At 40.5% G+C, this 21,072-nt stretch overlaps 1 protein-coding gene across 1 annotated transcript; it reads right to left on the bottom strand.

The window, feature by feature from the left end:
• Positions 1-2,562: 2,562 nt before the first annotated feature.
• Positions 2,563-20,806, bottom strand: CEP55 (centrosomal protein 55). The gene is made up of 9 exons (XM_032432571.1): positions 20,746-20,806; positions 17,937-18,127; positions 15,633-15,908; positions 14,473-14,541; positions 8,080-8,230; positions 6,486-6,799; positions 5,099-5,170; positions 4,064-4,189; positions 2,563-2,783 (listed from the first exon to the last, which is right to left on the bottom strand). The coding sequence occupies exons 2-9, from the start codon at positions 18,117-18,119 to the stop codon at positions 2,583-2,585; spliced, it is 1,392 nt and encodes a 463-aa protein (XP_032288462.1). The 5' UTR covers positions 18,120-18,127; positions 20,746-20,806; the 3' UTR covers positions 2,563-2,582.
• Positions 20,807-21,072: the final 266 nt, after the last annotated feature.

Raw genomic sequence — 21,072 nt, 5'->3', positions numbered from 1 at the left:
AAGTGTAGCCACAAAAAGAAAGCCAGATGGCAGGTGGAAGGGACGGGTCAGGGAGGGCCACATTCACTGTGTCCCTTGGACAGTGCCTGTGTGATTGAGCTGGACTCGGGGGGACCTCAGTCCCAAGAAAGCAGGCAGGACCGAGAGCCTGCCTTAGCTCACTGCTGGCCTCAGGCTGAGCTGGCCTCCGCAGCTGTTGCCCCATTCGGATGCTCTAACAAAGGTTACAGCTGGGAAGCGTGGCCCACGCAGTATTGTTTTTAATTTTCCAACATTTAAAAATTGGAGGATTTCACATTTAAATATTCGAGATTTCTCTTGGAAAATCTGACAGATCGGCTGCACGTGACTCGCAGGCATAGGACCCCGGCTGGGGCCGAGCCGCTGCACCTCCTTTAGGTAAAGGCACCATTTTCCAGCCTCCATGGTGTCCAGCTGGCCAGCGGCCTCCCGCCAGCCAGCTCCGGTCTGAGGGAGCCTTTGAGTTGGCTCCCCTGACTCTAAAATTTGCTCTGGGATAAGCAAGGGCAGCAGCAAGCTACGTATTGCGAGAGTATGACATTGCCTGCCCTCGCGGATTCTGGACTCGCCTCTGGACGGGACATTATTCCCCCCCGTGGAAGAACGTGGTGAGAAACCAGCAGAGTGGACCCGACTGCTGTGCTCACGGTAAGGCTATGCTGAGGCTCTGGACCTCTCCATTCTATGGTTTCTTCTCCGTGAAGGCACACGGAGAAATCTCTTCACAGCCTCAGCCCCAGGATGGCTGTAGTGGTGTTTCCCTTGAAGGTGAGCTGTATGTGTGAACCATGTGAACGGAGTGCAGGACTGTTTCCCTGCGCTCAGCACCAGGCTCACCTCTCAGAAGCACTCCATGGCCTGCCTTGGGGGGCTACCCTTAGGAGTAGCTCCATTTTACTTCTTAGTCTTGTTTTACTCTATTTCCTACTTTTATCTTAGTATAAGGTTTGCATCTTTCGAGAGTAAGACCTTTAGTCTTCATTAGAATAAGGCACTTTCTGTACCCTCCATATACCTTGATTATAGCACCTCCTAAAATGTGTTATACTTATCTGTTAGATATTGGCCTTTCTACTAGAGGATGAAGATGGGGCTGCATTTCATTATCACTGTGTCACTCATACCTAGCCCAGGGACTTGCACGTAGTTGGCATTTAACAAGTATTTGGAGAATGAGATTAGAGATGTTGGAGAACTAGCATAGCGGGGATGCATGGAAGGATCCAGGTGGAGGAGCGGCTTGATGAGGCAGAACTTCGCAGACCAGAGGGACGGAAGGGATCAATCGGTGTGTTCTGTTGTTGTCCTCTCTGACTTAAGGAACATTCCACTACTCTGGTTATAATATCACCTAAGTATATGAGTTTGGAGAATTCACAAGGGTTTTCTGGCAGGGTAGAGAGAAGACTGGCTTTGGAGCTGACTTAGGAGTTTGAAACCCAAGAATGTGTATGTTTCTTTTTTAAATGATTGTGGGGATTTTGCTTAACCTTTCTGAGCCTCATGTACTTTTTGCTTCCAATGGCTCTTTACCTTATCATTTTACACTGTAAGTGAGTCCTTACATGGGCACAACTCAGGATAGAAATCTGAGAATACCTATCTACGCAGATATACACTAGACATATTAAAACTTATTAAATAATTTTATTCTTTTCTCCTTTATATTACTAACAGTAGCCCAGTGTTCAGCATTTTAGAAAACCTGAAGAAATAAAAAAATTGGGGGTTTATACACACATGTATAAAAATATATATTCAGATAAGCAAATATCTGCTCATTACACTGCCCAACTTTAAGAGTGCCAAAAATAAATAAATAAAATACCTGCTAATCAAATGAGAGGGCTAGATGGTTTTGCTAAAATTCATTTTAACATCTTTAACTGACCAACATGTGCTAATGAAACTCAAGTTAAAGTTATAGCCGGTTAGTATGAAAGAGAACATTGTGTGGCCACTGAGTATTCCTTAAGCAGAATCTGCTTCGTGCTTAGAACACAGCTCGGTTTCAACAGTAAGCAGCAAAAAAGATCAAGAAAACTTCCAACTTTTCTAAAAACCGCCCTATAAAAGAAAGGGAAAAATATAGAAAGTATTACCACCTTATAACAATGGCCATGAAAATCGGAATTGTAGGTTTACAAAGCTTGGATAACGAAAGCCAACACAGTAAGATCCTTGGTTAGTTAACTTTGATTTTTAAAAATCTACAAAACATAAAATATTTGCTTGCTGGTACAACAGATTTAACCCACGAGCAATCACCTGAACTATCTTTTCCTCATCAAGTATTTTAACAGTGCAAAATGTCAGCTGTCTCAGCTCACACATTCGATCACTGAAGCCTGAAGATGAACCATCTCAGGGAGGTATCGCTGCTGCCAAGGAAAATGCAAAGCAGCCCCCAAAATACAATGATTCACTCCTATGCCAGAGTCTCAAAGGGAGAGAGGCAGTTTCTTATAGAAGAGGTGAAATAAGTAATTCAAAATGTCCACAAGCTGACATAAGATACAGTACTGAACCCTTTGACACAAAAACAAAGAATAATTATATTGCTATTTGGAACAGTATTCAACGTGGACGAGGAGATCCCGGTGTTCAGTGGCTGGATACTGTATATTGCACTTGGGACACTCCACCAGGCTTTCATTTAGTGCAGCAGTGGGACTTTTTGGTGATGCAACTTTTACTCTGTTTTCAGACTCTCCTTGGAAAGTGACTAGTGGCTCTGTGAAGGCAAGCTCACGAAGCTGCTTCTGAAAAATAAATGTGTAGGAGGTGGTTATAAATTACCCAAGAAGTACTAGGATTGGGTGTCTACATGGATAGATTTTATTAAAATACTTAGAGCCAAACGTAAAGGTAGACCTATGTACAAGGCTGACAAAATTTGTTAGTTTTGTAAAAAAGGGGCAAGTTCAGCAATAAAAAAAAATAACATAGAATTAAGAGTAGCAAAAATTTTTAGCAGATCAAACAGGTTACACACAGAAATGATGAAAATATTGTATAATATCTTAATGACTTTCCTTTATCATTTTTTTTTTCCTGAGGAAATTAGAATATGTCGATAAAGCTTAAAAATAAATATTTTAGAGCATACTCTAAAGATGATAGACAGCAGGGACACAAAGAAAAGTACAGAAAAATTATGGATTCTTTTGTATACCCTCTAGTTTCCTATACTTTGAAAAAGAGTAACAGAAATGAAAATTTCAATTTCAAAATATTATAAATGGTCAAAATCAATGACGTACTAAAGAACAGAGTCAAAATATATTTTGTCTTTTATTCATAAAGAAGCTACAAATGACTTTTTTAACAATTGTTTTTTTTTTCTCTTTCAAAACAGGAATTCTATTTGTAACATTTCACCATCTGCAAATATTCTGCAGTACTAGGATCATGTATAAGATATGTGCTAATGCGACACACACACACACACACACACACACACACACACACGGATCCCAGGAGGTTTGGCCCAAAGGCTTATTAGTAAGATGAAAGTAGTAAGTCAAAAATCCTCATAGAAAAAATCGTATTTAAAAGGTTTATGTTTTAAAAGATTATGTGTTCAAGGTAACCCATAAAATGTGTTTAGCTCAATATGCCTAAAACAGTGTCTTAACAGGAACAATCCATTATGACTAAAAATGGCATTTCTTTCTTTCTTTTTAAATAGAAAAACATAGCTTCAGTTCAGGATTTACAACTGCACTCCCTCCCCCCCCTGCCGCCCCAGGGCAGGCCCTGTGTCGTGCCTCTAGAATCCCCATGCTGGGGCGGGGAGAGACGATCCAGGTACCACTAAGGCTGGCATGATGCAGAGGCACATAATGTTCCTCTTTCCAGTGCTCTGAACTGATGCTCAAAAGGCAGCTGCTTCAGATGAAGCAGGGGTTCTGCCTGATTTGAGAAACAGCCATTCTTAAGCTGTTTCCTCCTAGTTTGGGAACTGGTTTGATAAATCAATGGGAAAATGGCAGCAAGAGAAAGAAGAAAATAAGTTTTAGTTTAACCATTCCAGACTCACCAAGGATTCCAATTGTGTTATTTGATTTCTTGCTTTTCGGAGCTCCTTAAGAATTACATGCAGTTGGTGCCGCATATTTTGACGGTCAAGTTTTTCATTTTCAAAGTCTAATGTACATGCATGCATCTGGAACAAATGCCCAGGACAAGACAATTACGGGTTAATATATCCTGTCCCGTTCTCTTGACTAGATGCTTGAACGTTTTTATTAGCACAAGAGGCAAGCATTTGTGCCTTCACAGCCAGAATTCATCTGAGTACAATGAGATGTTGATAAATGAAGAAGCTACAGTTGAGGCTTTGGTTTGTCAGAGGAGCAAAGCCAATGCTTGAAGTATAGGTGAGTGAGGAGGCGCTTAAGAAGTTGCTGGTTGGAATTTCTCCTCCCCATCCCTCTCTTTGTGGGGAAGGGGAAGAAGGGAAAGAGATGGCTGTTCCCTGGTTTGGAATACACCGAAAACCTCTGGTTTCTATTCTGAGAATAAATGGTATCTCTCTGAGTTCTACTTGAAGTTATAAGGTAGCCCTCTGGGGGAGATCCTACTAGGCTAGAGTAGGGACTACAGAAGCCATGCGGGGAAGAATAAAATTTGCTAAGGCCAACAACACCCTATCAAAACAATTGCCATCCCAGCTCAGAGAATCTGGCTTAGCTTAAAGACAGGAATATATGACTATCAGACAGACAGTCACTTAATTTTTTGTTTTTGTTAAAGTTTGTTAAAAAACATCTTTCAGGGGCACCTGGCTGGCTCAGTTGGTTAAACGTCCAACTCTTGACTTTGGCTCAGGTCATGATCTCAGGTTTGTGAGATTCAGCCCCACATGGCTCATGGGCATGGAGCCTGCTTAAGATTCTCTCTCTCCCTCTCCCTTTGCCCCTACCCCCGATCCCCTGGCTCAATTGGTTACACTCTAAAAAAAAAAAAAAATTTCATGATTTTCAAATGGTTCTTCACAGAATAGTGTAAACATGAGGAAACATTCCATTTCCTAACAAGTTCAGTTGAATATAGCAGCAACCGCAATAAGTACCTGTTGTTCCAGCAGAGCTACCCTTGTTTGTTCCTCTTGATGCTTTAGCAGAGACGTGTAAAGAAACTGGACCTGTCAGATGTAAACAGAGCCAACACTGTCATATCCGATCTTTTATTGCGTGAGCTGGGACGCAGGAGAGGCTCACAAATCTCACATCCCTATCCGGGACCACACCTGCTCGCTGGGCTGAGTCACTGCAGCATCTTGTTTAATGGCTATCTATTCAAGCCGCTGGGCAGTCCCACCCTGGCTGAGAGTTCCCTGGGGCACAGACTGCACTTCGATGAACAGCACCCAACTCTGCAATGCACATACCCAGTTCCCTGGGAGTTCTGACATCCACTAATATTTCTGAGTAGGATAACAAAGCTGGCAGTGCCTTGCCGTCCTTGCCCGCAGAGGTGGAATAAAACTCCCGACCATTTCTGCTTCATCTTTTGTAAATATCACTGTTCGCGCTTATAGGCAGAAGCCAGGGTGGTAAAGACTAAGAAGGCAAATGTTATAGACTGTTTTTTAATCCCTCTCTCAACTTTTGGATGATGTTTAAAAATTACTTCCTATTTTAATAGTAGCAATGACTGACATCTACCCAGCCCTTGACTTTACAAAGCACTTTCACATTCTCCCAGATGACCTTCACAAAAGCCCCAGGAAGCAAAAAGATCATGGTTACTAATTTGACACATCAGTGACCTGCAAGTCAGAGAAGGTAGCTGATTTTCCTAAGGCCACATATCCTGAACTACACACCAGGTATGGATCCCAAATAATGTTTTTTCCAATATTCCATGCTGCCCAGAAAGATTTAAATTAACGGTTTCTGCTGAGGTAGTATGCAATTCTAAGCATCCTAACTTAGTAACTCCACTGTCACTGACACAGACAGCCTGCAGAAGGTGGTGAGTATAATGAGAGCACGGAAGGTACTGCGTGAATTCACATGAGCACACTATCATCACGATCAAGGTGCCAGCCTGGGAGCCAGCACTGATTCCCCTCTTTGTGTCATACCTTCTGGCTTCTCACACACACCTGCCTCCTTCTCACGGAAAGCCTGCATGTACATGAGCTTCTCCACGGGAGGGAATTCCCAGTTGCTCACCTCACTGGTTCCTTCTTGCCAAAAGGCCTTTGTCCAAGTACCGTCCCTGGCCCCCAATTTCTCCGTGTCGTGTTGCCCTGCTTTATTTTCTTGAATTTACTTGGTTATTTAGGTACTTGCTTATGGTCTGTTTCCATTCTAAAGAAGAATCCCATGGCAGGGCAGGAACTGGTTTTGTTCCTTGCTGGTTCCCTAGTAGTTAAAATAGCCCCTGACACTGCTAAGTACCATGACAATTTCGAATTCGGAATCATGGAAAGTCTTACTGGTTAGGCTCACCTGAGATAAGAGCTCTTCAGATCTCTTCTTCTCTTCTTCAAGTTTTTCCCTAGCAATATCATTCTCTTCCTTGAGCCTTTGTATTTTCTCTGTTTTATGCCTATCATCTTCCAGATGTTGTACATCTGCCTTTCTTTGGGAACACAACAGTTGATTTAAATCTTGAACTTCTTTTTGGGTTTCTTCATATTTTCTTCGAAATTCACTAAGTTCAAAACTCAACTGAGTTATGGTCTGTCGTTCAACCTCAAGATCTTTTTTTGCATTCGCCAAAAGATGGTTGTAATATTTTTGCTTTTCTTCTTGAAGATAACCTATGACAAACACATCAGGGCACAACACACTTTATATAATAATATTCCTGAGAAGCTAAAACTAAACACATTTCTATAAATAAGATCTTACAAAATGAAGAGTCAAGAGATAGAGTTGATATTTGATGGAACAAGAAAAAGGAGTTCAGGTACATTATTTGAAGTTAAACTAATAAATAGAAGAACTGGAAACAGTAATATAGCTATTCAATGGGAAGGGAAGGTAACTAATGTCTAAAGAAGATAAATCAAAAATGGAGACATAAGCTCATTATTTATATATATAATAACCAAAATTAAAAAAAAAATGTTAAAAGCAGCTGCCCTGATGGGAGGGGGAAAGAGAGGTTGGGAAAGGAGGGGCAGGACCTTTTATACTATTAAATTACTTTAACAAGAGCTTGTATTACTTTGATAAAACACATACACACACAGAAAGAACACTATTGCCAAAGAAAGAAATTAGACTTAGCCCACCACTAAAATCTTACTTTAATGCGTAATATTCTTATAAAGGCATTACAGTAAAGGAATGTTGTCCCCAATTCTTTTTATATTTTCTTTTTTAGCATTAGCTTCATTTTAAATATTCAAACGTGAAGCTCCAAGATTATGAGCCTTGCCTGCCTTTCTCAAAATTAAAAGCTTCAGTCCTGTTAGGGCTGTCAGTCTTTTAAAAAGTGCTTTGCATGGGGGTTCTCTTCTTTTCTTAGCTCATCACCTAGAACTGCTGAACCTATTTCCCCATCTGTCAAAGGAGAATAATGACTCCTCTTGCCCTACCTCTTAGGGTTCTTGTGAAACTCAGTGCCAGGGAAGCTGCAAAGCATTTAGCAAAAAGATTGCATCTTCTCTAGGAGCCTTCATTTCAATTCTGTGGGAGATTCAAAAGACTGAAGAATCATCTATAAGATGTATTCTTTCTCCTGGGAGTGATATGAATGCGTGAAAGGAAACAGGGTAAAAAGATAATCAGTGACAAGGCCAGCTCTAAGAGCAAGGAAGTTAGAGAAGATCTTTGAAGGTGGGGAAGGACATGCACGAAGGAGAAAATTTAATGTGCCTTCAGAACTGCCAGAGATCCGTTACCCTGTGCCTCTATCCGCTTTTTTCAGAAAACAATGAGAAGACAGACTTGCTAACATGGTCTTTCTTACTTCAGTTATAGGACTTGCTTAATTCACTTTCTAACACATTTATAAAAATCTAAATTTGATCAATCTCTCCTTTTGGAAAATGTCAGGCAGGCCTAGCCCAAAAGAACATTTTCATACCAGTACCTTCTGATTCAGCCTTTTTTGTCTGCTGTGGGAGTGAATGAGCAGCTGTTTCTGATTTCTGTTCCAACTCGAAGATCTTGGCTAAAAGTCCTTTTACATAGGCCTCCCGCTGCTGATCATACACAAGCCACTGCTGATTTTTCTCCAGAGCCTTAAAACGAAAATGAAAGCAAATCATTAATAAAATAAAAAACTAAAATCTTAAAATGGATAAGGGAGCTCCAGTGATGTAGCCTTTCCCAGTACAAAGAAATTCTCGTGGGTCTTACAGAACTGTAAACCACCACTGCATGGCTCACAACTCACCCGGAGATCCTTTCTGACTTCAGGCTCCTTCAGAGCAACTAACACCATGGTTTGCGTCTGTCCATGTCATACTCTGTAAACTAGAACGCCTCTGTGGCAGAGCTGGACGTGCACTGCTCCAAACAGAGATTTCCACCCTACACACAACTCTGCTCAGGAGCTCCCCATGCAGACAGTATCTCCAGCAATCGCATACTACCTTCCCCCCCGCCCCCTACCTTAGTTTGTTACTGAAAGTGGGGCACAGATTCAGGTTAAAAGCTAGCAAAAAAGACAACTGTCTGGTGGTGCTGGGGAGAAAAGCCTAGAAATTCTTATACAGCATCACCTTGGCAATGAGATTATAACTCTTCTCTCCTTTCTAACCTGGAAGTTCAGTCTAAGGGGATGGGACTGTCCCTTTCTCGTTCTTTGTTCTTGATAGGCTGGGGAAGTAAGTCTCAATGACCATTTGTGTAGAGAGGCCATGTACATCTAAACCTGATGTCACACGTGTAAAAGGTTATGGACGAAGCATCCTAGAAGGAGGCCCACATAGTGACATGAACACCCCTTCATGATAGCCAAGCTCATTTGTAGGGGAGCTCATTTGAGCTCACAGGACTCATTTGAGTCCTTGGCCCCGGAACCCATGCTATGACCTGTCTGCCTCCACGGGAATGCCTAGTTGAGCAATGATTCACTGCTGGATCTCGGTAAATCCTGTTTGGAAGGAGATTTTCCCATTATGAGAGTAAGGGGAGACACAGGCTATCACCAAAAGCTTCCAGTTAATTAATACAATGACCACTCTATTTTGGAGGGAAAAATAACTACTCTTAATAAGTTCAGTTCAACCTCTCCCTTGTTCCCCCAAAGTGCTACATCGTTTTAATTATATTAGTAACAGAATTTTTGAAAGCTTCATGACAGCACTTGCTAAAACTGAAGCTATGTTCCCTTAGGCTAACATTCAAATGGTCCGCAGTCTGTCCCTTCCCATCTCTTCAGGTGACAGCCTGGCCATTTCTGGCCTCCACTGCCACCTTGCTGTCCACACAACTATACACACCCTCTGTGCCCAGAATGCCCTACAACTCCTCCCTATATCATCTGCCCACTTAAATCCCACCTCTTCATCAAGTTCCAATGCATCCAAGCTTGTCTTTCAAGCCTCCTCACCCTAAGTGCCCTCACGAAGCTCCCTCTCCTTTGTAAGCCAACAGAGATTTTAATGTCCATTCAATCTATTTGGCATCTTACACTCATGACCTTGATTGCGTCCTGATGATAGTTCTTATATGAACTAGATCACAAGCCCCTGGACAGCTGGGCCCAGGCTTGTTTAGATTTTGTATGGTTCCATTCATGTGTTCGATGTTTCCATAGCAAGTAGCTGCTTGATAAACGTGAACGACGGTGACGACACAGAGTGGAGAAAGCATGGTTGCCAGAATCAGCAAGCACCCACGCAGGTCTTTAGCCCCAAACTGAAGTTTGAGAGTATTTGGGAAGGGAGGAAACGGCATGAAAGAATCTAGAAGTTCCTTATACACAGTAGAACAATCCATTTAGAATGATTCAAAAAGAATCAAACACTCTCAAAAAGCTATCACTCATGAACTAAGGAATATATGAAAATGAATTTCAAACCCCTTTGTAACAGAACTATCATAGCTATTTCTATGATTTTCACAAGTGCATAATATGTACCCTTGTGTCATAATTCATCCCAGACCTGTTGGAATCTATTATCATCAATGGTTGAAGGGGCAGCCAGGACGTATAATTTCATATCACTCGGGGGTGGCCAAAAAAAAAAGGATGGTACAAACATAAAGTTCTTGACAAAAAGTTGCCTGGTCAAAGCGGACTGAAGTAAAACACATACTGGAATATATTTTCAAAAGTGCTCAATTCTTTTTGAATCACCCTGCATTTGTTGTAAATATACTGAAAAAGGAGAGGCTCCCCTCCCCACAGGCTGGCATCTCATCGTAGGGGTGAGATGGGAAAAGTGGTAAGGAACATACTAGACATTTTCGGTTCCATATCAAGGCATCTTCTTTCAGGGTAAGAATTTCTATCCGTTAAAGATCTAAACGGCTGAGCTTCAAATCTGAAAAGATCTGTCTATACAAAAGCTCTTAAGTCTAGAGAGTTCCTCTAACCTTTGGTAGGCTCTTTCCATGAGCATCGTACAAACTCATGAGCATCTAGGCATGGGGCTTAAAGAATTTTCCGTGTCTGTTTTCTGTAGAACTAAGAAATGGATTAGAGAGACAGAGGCAGCCTCTGGAATCAAAGACTCAGTCCAGGGCCCTCCAGTCACTTGGCCACACACTTTTCTCTCTGCACCCGTCAGGCAGTTATAACATGAGTTCTCCTCGCAGAGCTTAAGCATTCATTTGTAAAGTGGAGATAATGTACATCTGCTCTGTATTATATACTCAAATTCAGTTGCCAAAAGAGGTAGTGTTGTAGGACTCAAAGAGCATGCACATATCTAAATATTCGTTAAGTCATATGTGTTAGATGCTAAAGATATCTAATTTTATATCGAATTTTAAATTTGTCCATCTTTAAGAAACAATTCAATATAAATAATTCAAGTCAACATTGGATGGTAATGAAATTTTCTTCTTTTAAATGAACCTGTCCATACATTACTTAAGTATGAAAAACCGAACTGTGGGATGGGTGAAGATTTGAGGGGCAATATTCTGAAAGGCCAGGTGATGGCGATGTTACTTCAGTAAAGTAGTCAACATTTCTTTCCTCCAGGCCTCTTCTCACTGACTTCTGCATTTGCTTTCTTCTCTAAATAGTATCAATAATAAATGGATTTGATGGCCATCAATAATGCTGATTATTAGTTTTGCATCTTTAGAGTCATCATTGTATTATTATCTCTTGCAGCTTTGTGTCCTTTACACATCTGTTAAGCATGCATTTAACATTTCCACTCAAGTTATCGATAAAAGTATGGAACAGAAGTGGGCAAAGGTGAAGTCCTATGAAATGCCACTAAAGCTCTTCCTCCTGGCTTCACAGGGATCCATTTTCTGTTTCTTGGGCAAAAACTGTAACACAGGTTAAAATGTTAGCCTATACTGGAGGAATAAAAAATGTAGGTCAATTGACGAAACTGGAATATGGATGGTAGATTACATAGAAGTATAGCGTCCATGTTAAATTTATTAGAGTTGCTATCTGGGGGCACCCGGGTGGCTCAGTCGGTTAAGCGTCTGCCTTCGGCTCAGGTCGCGATCTCAGGATCAAGCCCCCTGTCAGGCTCCCTCCCCTGTGCTTCTCCCTCTGCTCCTACCCCCAATCATGCTCTCTCTCTCCCCCTCTCTCTCAAATAATTAAATAAAGTCTTAAAAAAAAATAAAGTTGCTATCTGTACTGTAGTCATGTAAGAGAACATCTCATTCTGAGGAATATATACTGAAGCATATGGGTTTAAAGGGTCGTAATATATGCAACTCACTCTCAAACGGTTCAGAAAAAAAAATATTATGTGTGTGTGAGGGGCAGGGTAGGGACTGAAAGAGAGGTGTGAAATGGAGCAAAATGTTAACGATGTTTGAATTTTAGTAAAGAGTATATGGGTGCTCTATGCACCATTTTCATTCTTATAACTTTTCTGTAAATTTGATTTTTTTCCAAATAAAAAATTAATAATTATTTATCTTCCCTAAATTCTGTTTTAAAAATTAGATTTTTAAAATTAAGAGCAGGAAATGCCTATTTCAACTGCCTCTTAGCCTATCTGGTTTGCAAGTTAATGACACTGTACAGTGTTTACAGTACGAACTCCATGTAATTATTTCAAAATGTCAGCCCGACCTAAATGGTAGCTAAGGAATGATACAGCTAGGCCTTAAGAAAGGTAAACATGGGTTTTTAGGGATTATTTTAGCAGAGTAAATACTGATTCTTAAAATAGGTGGGCAAAGTGCTCCAGGAAGCTTTGTGGGAGCTTGGAGGAAGGGTGGGGGACTGGAACTGCTAAGCTCTCAAAGCAGGATAATGCAGCAGCGCCTGTGCTCAGAGGAGTGACAGGTTGCTTTCCCTGCTCCCTAGTCTCCTCCCGGGCTCACAGACAACCAGAGCTAAACCATCCCCTGCTCCTCAAACATGTAAGTGAATGCAGCAGCAGCAGGGAGCTTATTGGAAATGCAGAATCTCAGGCCCTATCCCAACCAATGAAATCAGAATCTGCATTTGATGAAGATCCCCTAGGCTCATATGCATGTGAGAGTCAGGGAGGCCTTGTTCAGTCTAGACCATGTGAAGGTGAGTTGGGTTAAATTTTACTCCACTTATCTAAAAGCCTTTCTAAAGTAAGCAGAGCAGAGGAGCACAATGTGATCCTTAAGTAAGCCTGGCAGATAAAACAGAACAAAAAGATTGGGTACACATGGATAACATTTCCAAGTGACCTTCATACAAAGAATTGTCATTATCTAAAAATAACTTTAGCTGATATTTGAGGCAGTGGATGCTGAGAAGCCTAAAAATTATATATAGAGCATATATTTTCAGGTACTAATAAAATTCAAATGTTCTAGACACTGGGCATATAGCAGTGAAAAAAAAACACAGAAATCCTTCCCTCATTAAACATATACCAATGTAAGACTCATGTAACAAAGTAAATGAGCAAAATATATTGTAAGTTTAACAGTAATATGTGATGAGGGGAAAAGTTACAAAAGCAGGAAAAGGTAATAGGAATTGTCTGGGAGCTATAATTTTAGAAAAGGTGGCTAGGTAACACTCTGGCCCTGGCCCCACTACCCCCACCCCTCCCACCCAAGAGAGTGACAACTGAATATTATATGATGAAGTAAGGAAGCGGGTCATGAAGATATCTGGGGGGACAGGGAACCAGCAGAGGGAACAGAAAGAAAAGGCAGTGTATTGAAGGAATAGCTAGAAAGCCAGCACGGCTGGAGTAAATAAGGGGGAAAGCAGGTGTGTAGATAAATTATTCATAGCTACGTGCATCTGGTAGGTACTGATACAGAATGATAAAGGTCAGTGTAACATACAACACAAAGAACTCATTTTGAAAGATCTTTAAAAATTATGTTTCTTCTTTATCTTAGTTACCTATAGGTGAAAAGCCTACTGCGGTACATCACGATACAGACACTCAACGGATTTAAGTTCTTTTGAAGATCAAATAGACCTCTAGGTACACTGGCTAGATGAAATAAAACAGGAATCTTAAGAGCAACTTAGAGCAGGGTAGACTTGCCAGTAATATTTCTGGAATCAAAATACCTATCTACTGGCCTAATAATTAACTCAAGAATTTTATACTTTGTGTACCTGATATTAAAACTTGAAAAAATACACCGTGAATAATAGTCCTATGTCCTCAATTTATTCAATTCTCAATGAAACACATCAATCTATTTAAGACATAAGTTTGAAATAATATAGCCTTACCAAATATCTAGAATAGCCTCATAACAGATTCTATAGAAAAGAAGTACTGAGTATACAAAGAATGTATTTCCTTTTCAAACTATGAAAGCATATCCTGGTTCCAAGGGAAGAATTTCAAATGAATGAGTACATCTTGCATGGATAAACAAAAAGAGAAGAAATTATAAATTACACCATAATAATATAATAATTGGGCAAATTAGATTTAGGTGAAGAAGGAACGTTACTGAGCTATTTGGATGATTTCTACGGCTTTCTCACCTAATGAGACCAGGACTAGAGGAACTGGCCCTCTTGAATGTCTAGAAAGAGACTTATAGGTAGTAACCTAGGGAGATGATCTCAAACCATTCAGTTCTCCATCTCCTCAACAGACTGTTTTCAAGTCACAGCATCAACTCTATCAATTTCCATGAAATTTAAGAATGAATGAATTAATCCTCTCTTCCCATAACATAATAAAAGGAAAATGAGGGGCACCTGGGTGGCTCAGGTAATGATCGCAGGGTCATGAAATCAAGCCCCACATCGAGCTCCACGCTGAGTGTGGAGTCTGCTTGTCCCTCTCCCTCTGTTCCTCCTCGTACTCTCACTCTCTCTCAAATAAATAAAATCTTTAAAAAAATAAAAAGAAAATGAACTTACATCTTTCAGCTGTATTTCCATTTCATGAATATTACTCATTGATGAGTTGAAGCAGCTTGTAGCCACTGTCTAAAATAAACCAATATTAGTTAATATCATAAATTTAACAAGAGAAGTTTCCTCATTATATCTAGTTCTATAATAACAGAGTATACTTCACAAAGAAATCTTGTAGATGCTGATGACCCATCATGCCAGGTGATGGGTACCAGAGGAGAATGAAGATCTCCTGGAAACTCCCTCAGCAGATTGGAAGCCCTGAGATTTCATACCTAATTTGAGGTTCTCTGGATCATTAGAATACCTCAGTGCATAAGAATTGCCCAGTGGTTTTCACCAAAATGAGACAAAACAAAACAGTCGGGCCATTTAAGTGAAATCTGGAAAATATTAAATTGTCAAACAAAAGATAAAAGTTGTTTTCTAGAATTATATTTGTATTAAGAGTATTAATTAGTATTAGTTCATACAGATTATATAGAACTCAAAACATAATTTCTCTCTCTCTTTTTTTTTTTGATTTTCACATAGAGGAAAGAAAGAGAGGTTGGATGGTTGGATGGTTAGGTATCCAGACTAATCAACAAAACTCACAACAAGCTATATTTCGGTCTTCTAACAGCTTTAAGGAAACAGACTTGTGTGAACACTGGCAACAAATCACAAAATATTTTTCTCCAAAGGTACTCTAGATGCTCACCTCATAGCCCTTTCTCCCTCTTGATTTAGTCCTCTTGGTAAAAACTAGGACAGAGGCAGTTCACCAAACTTCCCCTTCCATTTCCCCTGGGCACGCTGTGGATAGTATTTCCCAGCCTTCCCTGCTAAGGTTAGTGAGACCATGAGACTGAATTCTGTCCAATGGAATATGGGTAGAAGTGAAATATGCCAATGCCAGGCCTGGCCCCCAGACCCTCCCCTCATGCTCCACACACTCCCTTCTAGCTTACAGCTGTACACAGAGGATCTGGTGCCAGGACAAGGGAGCCACTAAAAGGGAGGAACCTGGATCTGAGTGACTCTGCAGAGCAAAGCCTCCCACGTGCACTAGACTGTGACATGAGGGAAAAATGAACATCTGTTGTGTAAGACCATGAGATTCGGAGGTTGTTTGTTACAGCAAAAGGAAAAAAATCTGGGTTTAAAAAAATGATGAGTACCTGTGATAAGCGAAGTGTACTGGCTTTGCTTTCAAGTTCAGCAAGTCTTGCAGTTGTAGCAGACAACTGTTTTCTCAATACATCTGTCTCTTCAGACAAGGATTTCAACAGCTGTTCCCTCCTTTCGCCTTCCTTTGTTTTCTCCTCCAGCTGTTCAAGCAATGCAGTATTGCTGTACTTGGCTTTCAGCTGCTCTCGGAGTCGCTGTATTTCTTTGTCTTTCTCTGTGAGGTGATAAGCATTCTTTTCCCTCTCAGCTTCCAGGACTCGAATTTTCTAGATATAAACTAAGAAAAATCTTAGAACAAAGCCAGGTCAAACATGAAAATAAACAACATACAACAAGTATTTATGAAGGGTCTATTATATATCAAGTCAGCATTATACTAAACACCAGGGCCAAAAAGAAAATGAAGCCAAGGTCCTATGCTCAGAGACCTCATTGAGAGGTAAACCAATACATTAACGCAATATGGTAAGGGATATCTGAAATGAATGGGAGACAGACACAGAAAGGAGAAACCAACTCTGTCAGGAGTGGTAAGAGAAAGCTAAAGAAAAGCTGGCTCTCACACGAGTATCTGATAATCATCCTTCCATCATACCAGTTTTAATCATCTTAAAGGCTAAAAGTAGTCATACAAGAGATACATGCTCATTAATGAACTTGAAGCAATAGAACTTAAAAATTACAGAACGTTACAGCTGGATAAAAATGCCTTCATTAACTTGTTTTGTTAATAAATGATTTGGTATCAAATGTAAAAGATGATCTTCAAAGGAGTGTTCACATTTTCAAGGATTTAAAACATAAAGAAGGCATGCTTGTTAAGCTGCTGCTGACATAAAGGAGAAAGCACCTCTGGAGAGCCAATAAAAAGTTAACAGAATGACTTTACATGCTAACCTGGTAAAAACAACATAAAACTACAAACTTGCTTGGGGGTGGAAGGGAGAAGCAGTTGTTCAAACATAAAATGGGGAGACTGAGTTAGATGACCCTGTGAAAATGATGAGGGGATTTTAGTTGCCTCAAGCCTAAGATAAGGTGGTAGTATGATACAGTTAAAAAAAAAAAAGGCCCATATAATTTTAGGCTTTTGGAAAGTACAGCATCCAGATTACTGGAAATAATAGTGCCATTTCAACCCGTGTTTGCCACTGTGCACAATATTGGGTGCATAATTCAGAAGGAATATGAACCCATCACAAAGCGTTTGGGAAAGTAACCAGGATGATAAGAAGCTAGAAACGCTGAAGAGTATGGGGTTGGTCTACAGAAAAGTAAGAGAAAGCAAGATTTCCTCAAATATCTGAAAAGTTGTCATATGGATAAAAAATAGACTTATTCTATGCAGCTGTAATAGGTACAGTTAGAACAGATGGGTAGAAGTTAGAGGAATTTAATTTTAATTGATTATAAGCAGACAAAGTTTTGACAACCAGTGCTTGTCAAAAGTGGAAAGAACTGGAAAGCGGTCTCTCAGGGAAACTATTAGATTCCATCACCAGATTGCAAAATAATCTTTATGTCTAAGAATTGGTGATAGATCATTTCTCAATGCTTGAATAAGTATTTAACTCAATATGTGTTGTTAAAAAAATAATAAATCTTTCAGTTTTATAGTGTGCTTATAAAATAAAATTTAAAGGAATCCATTGATACTATTCAATACATGTCATTTATTTTCCAACTATGAGCAATAAAAGAACTTTTACAAAATAAATTAAATTAAATTAATGATTACTTTTTTTTTGAAGATTTAATTTATTTATTTGACAGAGAGAAAGAAAGAGAAAGCACAAGCAGGGGGAGCGGCAAGGGAGAAGCAGGCTCCCCGCTGAGCAGGGAGCCCGATGCAGGGCTCGATCCCAGGACCCTGGGATCATGACCTGAGCTGAAGGCAGACGCTTAATGACTGAGCCACCCAGGCGCCCCTAATGATTAAATTTTTAAATCTAATAAGTTCCTAACTGCTTTATTGACTATGCCATAACAAATTGTAAATCAGAGAATCTGAAATATAGTTTAATAGAATGCAAAATGCCAATATATGTAATGATTTTACCTCAAAAAATCTGAAAACAAAGATTACTTGGAAAGCAGCCAATATATATGATAAAATGCATTTTTAAGCACTCACATTAAAATCTGAACTCTACTGAACACTTTGAAATTAATTTTGATTTTTTAAATTTAGTGAATGAGCAGAAAAACTAAATTATATTACTATTGGGAAAATACTTTCTCATCTCCTACAGTACAGCTTATTACAATTTAAAAAGGTTTTTAAGGTCACTCACCTCCAAAAGCCTGTGTCTGTCTTTATCAGTCAACTTTCCTTTTCCGCTTGTGATTTCATCCACTGATGTTTTTAAGGCTTCAATTTCACCCCTAAATTTTTCTAATGCAGTTTCTGATTTGGAGTTACTAGGCTTTGATCCCCATTTACCTTTAATTAAACCTTTGGGACTTCTGGAAGACATCTCTGAAACTGTAAAAAATAAAAATACAATTATACTTAATTAGTCTAAGTTTAAAAGGTCAAGTCTCAGGCTTGAAAAGGTCTAATAACCTATTTGCTAAATAGAAGAACATTTCTCTCTCAATAGAAGTGATATAGCCAAACCAGTGGGATATGGGAGAGGGACTGGGAAAGGCTTCTGGCTTGCTGGTATCAATATCTATTTTTTAATCTGGGTGATAGATACATGGGGAGAATTCACCTTTTAAAAATATGTCAACTTATCTTGACGCACACTGAGTAATGTACAGAATTGTTGAATCACTATATTATACACCTGAAACTAATATAACACCATATGTTAACCATCCTGGTACTAAAATAAAAATTTTTTAAAATATGTCAACTGGGATGCTTATGTTTTGTGCAGGATTCTGTATGTGTATCACACTTCAATGAAAAAGTTTCATTTAAAAAGAGGGATCAATGATTAAATCATTAAATGGAGGCTGAATGAAAGATCACAAAGACATATTTTACCCAGGAATAAAAAGCTAGTGGTAAATGATATATAATTCTGAGAACATAGGCACTGAAATGTCATTACCTGACATAATGATATGTCCTGTATTAGAAGATAGATCTAGTTCAAATCTATGTAAATAGTCAGCTGAGAGTACAGTAAGCAAAAGTGAGGAGAATCCAAGATCAGGAAAAAGAGGCACAATACTCAAGAATTAAGAATAAGAGGCCAAATTAAGTAACAAGAAGCTTAGAACCTGCTAACAGTATTAGTTAACAGTTTAGAAGAAATGTATATTAACTCCAGGAGCAAAATCTGTAGTGAAACATACTGCGTATATAATAAAAGTAGCTTTAATTAGGGAGATTAAAAAGCATTTTTCCACCTTATGGATCCCAAGATAAAATAATGGTGGTGACTGAGAAATTTAGAGGAATATGAGACCATTCATGCATTCAAAAAATATTGGAAAATCTAATTTACCAGGCAGAATAACAGATGCTGGGTATAAACGGGCAAAAAAAAAAAAAAAAAGAAAGAAAGAGAGAGAGAGAGAAAGAAACAAAAGAAAGAGAAATGTTCCCTTACATAATGGAACTTCCAGTCTAGTAAAGGAGGCAAGAAATAACAAAGACACAAATTCTTAAGTTGTAAAGGTTCTCAAGTTGTAAAGTTAACACTATATAGAAAATGAAAAGTAGTGAGAAGTGATTCCAGTAAAAATTGAGGAGACCTAGGCCTCCTGTAAAAGTAACTTTTAGGATCATCCTGTATGAAATCAGAGAGCCTGAAAACACTAGAGCTGTGTAAACTGAGTTGAACAGACCATCTAGCAAAAGGTTAGTCCTGGATTTCCGCCTATTCAAGGTGACGGACTAAGATAACTAGTCAATCAATTAAGGCTAATGCAAGGTTATGGTATCTTGAGAACCTGCTGCCACAGAAGTTCTTCTCTATATGGTTCTGTTACTAACACATTATTGACTTGGTATAATGGGTTGATAAGACAGAAAACGGCTTTTCAACCAAATCACTGAAACTCAGAATGGTGGAACTATATAGGTCAGTAGAACTGAAAGGAACCCATGGACATTTCTTCCTGGCCTCTGGACAGAACTCTTGCAATGAATGACTCTTTTGTTTCTAGCTTCTGGACTAGACCCTGCTGGGATCTTCCAGCTCCCCACCACTTAGTCCCAGCAACCACCTTTCCCTGTTTTTTCTATTCCAGTCAGGCTGATTCTCACAGGGTTCACACTGTTCAAACTTTGACCCACTGCATCTTCTTCAGGAAGCCTTCCCTCTGTATAAGCTAATATGCCATAGGACACAACTGTTTACCCCACCCTACATCCGCTTTTTAAATCTGTTCAACAGTTGTTTCAGGGGCCGAAACTTGAATTATTTTTATCCCTCACAGCACCTAACAGCGGCTGCTCAATATGTATTTACTGATTGGCTGAAGTGATCTTAGACATGCTGGACAAGGGGTGACCAAACAAACTGCGATCCAACAACCCGCACAAGGCATGGATTACAGGCCACATCGTTCCCAAGTGGACGCAAATCTTACAAAAACGGGCGCCTGGGTGGCACAGTGGGTGGTTTCAGCTCAGGTGGTGATTTCAGGGTCCTGAGACGGAGCCCCAAGTCCGCTCCATGCTGGCACGGCTGCTTAAGAGTCTCTCTCTTTCGCCCTCTTGTGCGTAGGCTCTTTCTCTCAAAATAAATAAATCTTTTTAAAAAATCTTACAAAAACCCTGACATAGGAGCTGTGTGGGCAAACAGGGAGGCAAAGAAAATCTGCAAAATGAGACACTTTTTTTTCCCCACCTCTAAAATGAAGATGTTTGTAGAATAGACATGAACGTGCTTGGGCAAAATGATGTTCTCACGAAAGACCCTGGCCAAGTCACTTGGCCTCTCCGCGCCAAAAAAAAGGGAAGGAGGAGGATGATAATACCCACCGCAAAGCTGAAAGGAAGGATCGACACGCCGACGATCGTGAGGCTCCCAACCCGGTGCCAGGCACGAAGTAAGCGCCAGGGAAAAGGGACATATATCAGGGCGGGCAGAGATTGAGTCCAAGCCGACTTTGTCGGCCCGCCGATCCCGCCTCCCTCACCTTCCGATCTGGCCTCGGGGCTGCGGGCCCTGGCCGCCCTTGCCACCACCAGCCGGCACCTGAGGCGAAGCCCGGCGTACGCGTCGGCCCAGGCACACCCTGCGGCACGGGCGCCGCTTCCGGGAGTTTGAATCCCGCGGCTGCGGGGCGGGGCACGTCACTGCCGGCGGGGGCGCGGCCGGTAGGAAGGGGGGCGCGGTACGTGCGGCGGGTTCGCGGCTCCCCGATTGGCTGCGGCCCCCAAGGGGGCGGGGCCTAGAACCTGGACGCGAGGCGAGACGGAGGTGCGTCTGAGGGGGCGGGGGCAGAGGCGCGACCCAGGACGGA

This window comes from Phoca vitulina, unplaced genomic scaffold (assembly GCF_004348235.1).
Source record: "Phoca vitulina isolate PV1807 unplaced genomic scaffold, GSC_HSeal_1.0 scaffold48, whole genome shotgun sequence".
Lineage (NCBI taxonomy): Eukaryota > Metazoa > Chordata > Mammalia > Carnivora > Phocidae > Phoca > Phoca vitulina.
The sequence above is the reverse complement of the archived record's forward strand: the minus strand, read 5'-3'. Positions and strand labels throughout refer to the sequence as shown.

Excerpts from the sequence above, each read along its gene's own strand:
- CEP55 (XM_032432571.1), bottom strand. The coding sequence starts at position 18,119 with ATGTCTTCCAGAAGTCCCAAAGGTTTAATTAAAGGTAAATGGGGATCA. Across the intron at positions 15,909-17,936 it reads ACAGACACAGGCTTTTGGAG|AAAATTCGAGTCCTGGAAGC; the intron begins GTGAGTGACCTT and ends GTTTATATCTAG. Across the intron at positions 5,171-6,485 it reads CTGAAGAGCTCTTATCTCAG|GTCCAGTTTCTTTACACGTC; the intron begins GTGAGCCTAACC and ends TACATCTGACAG.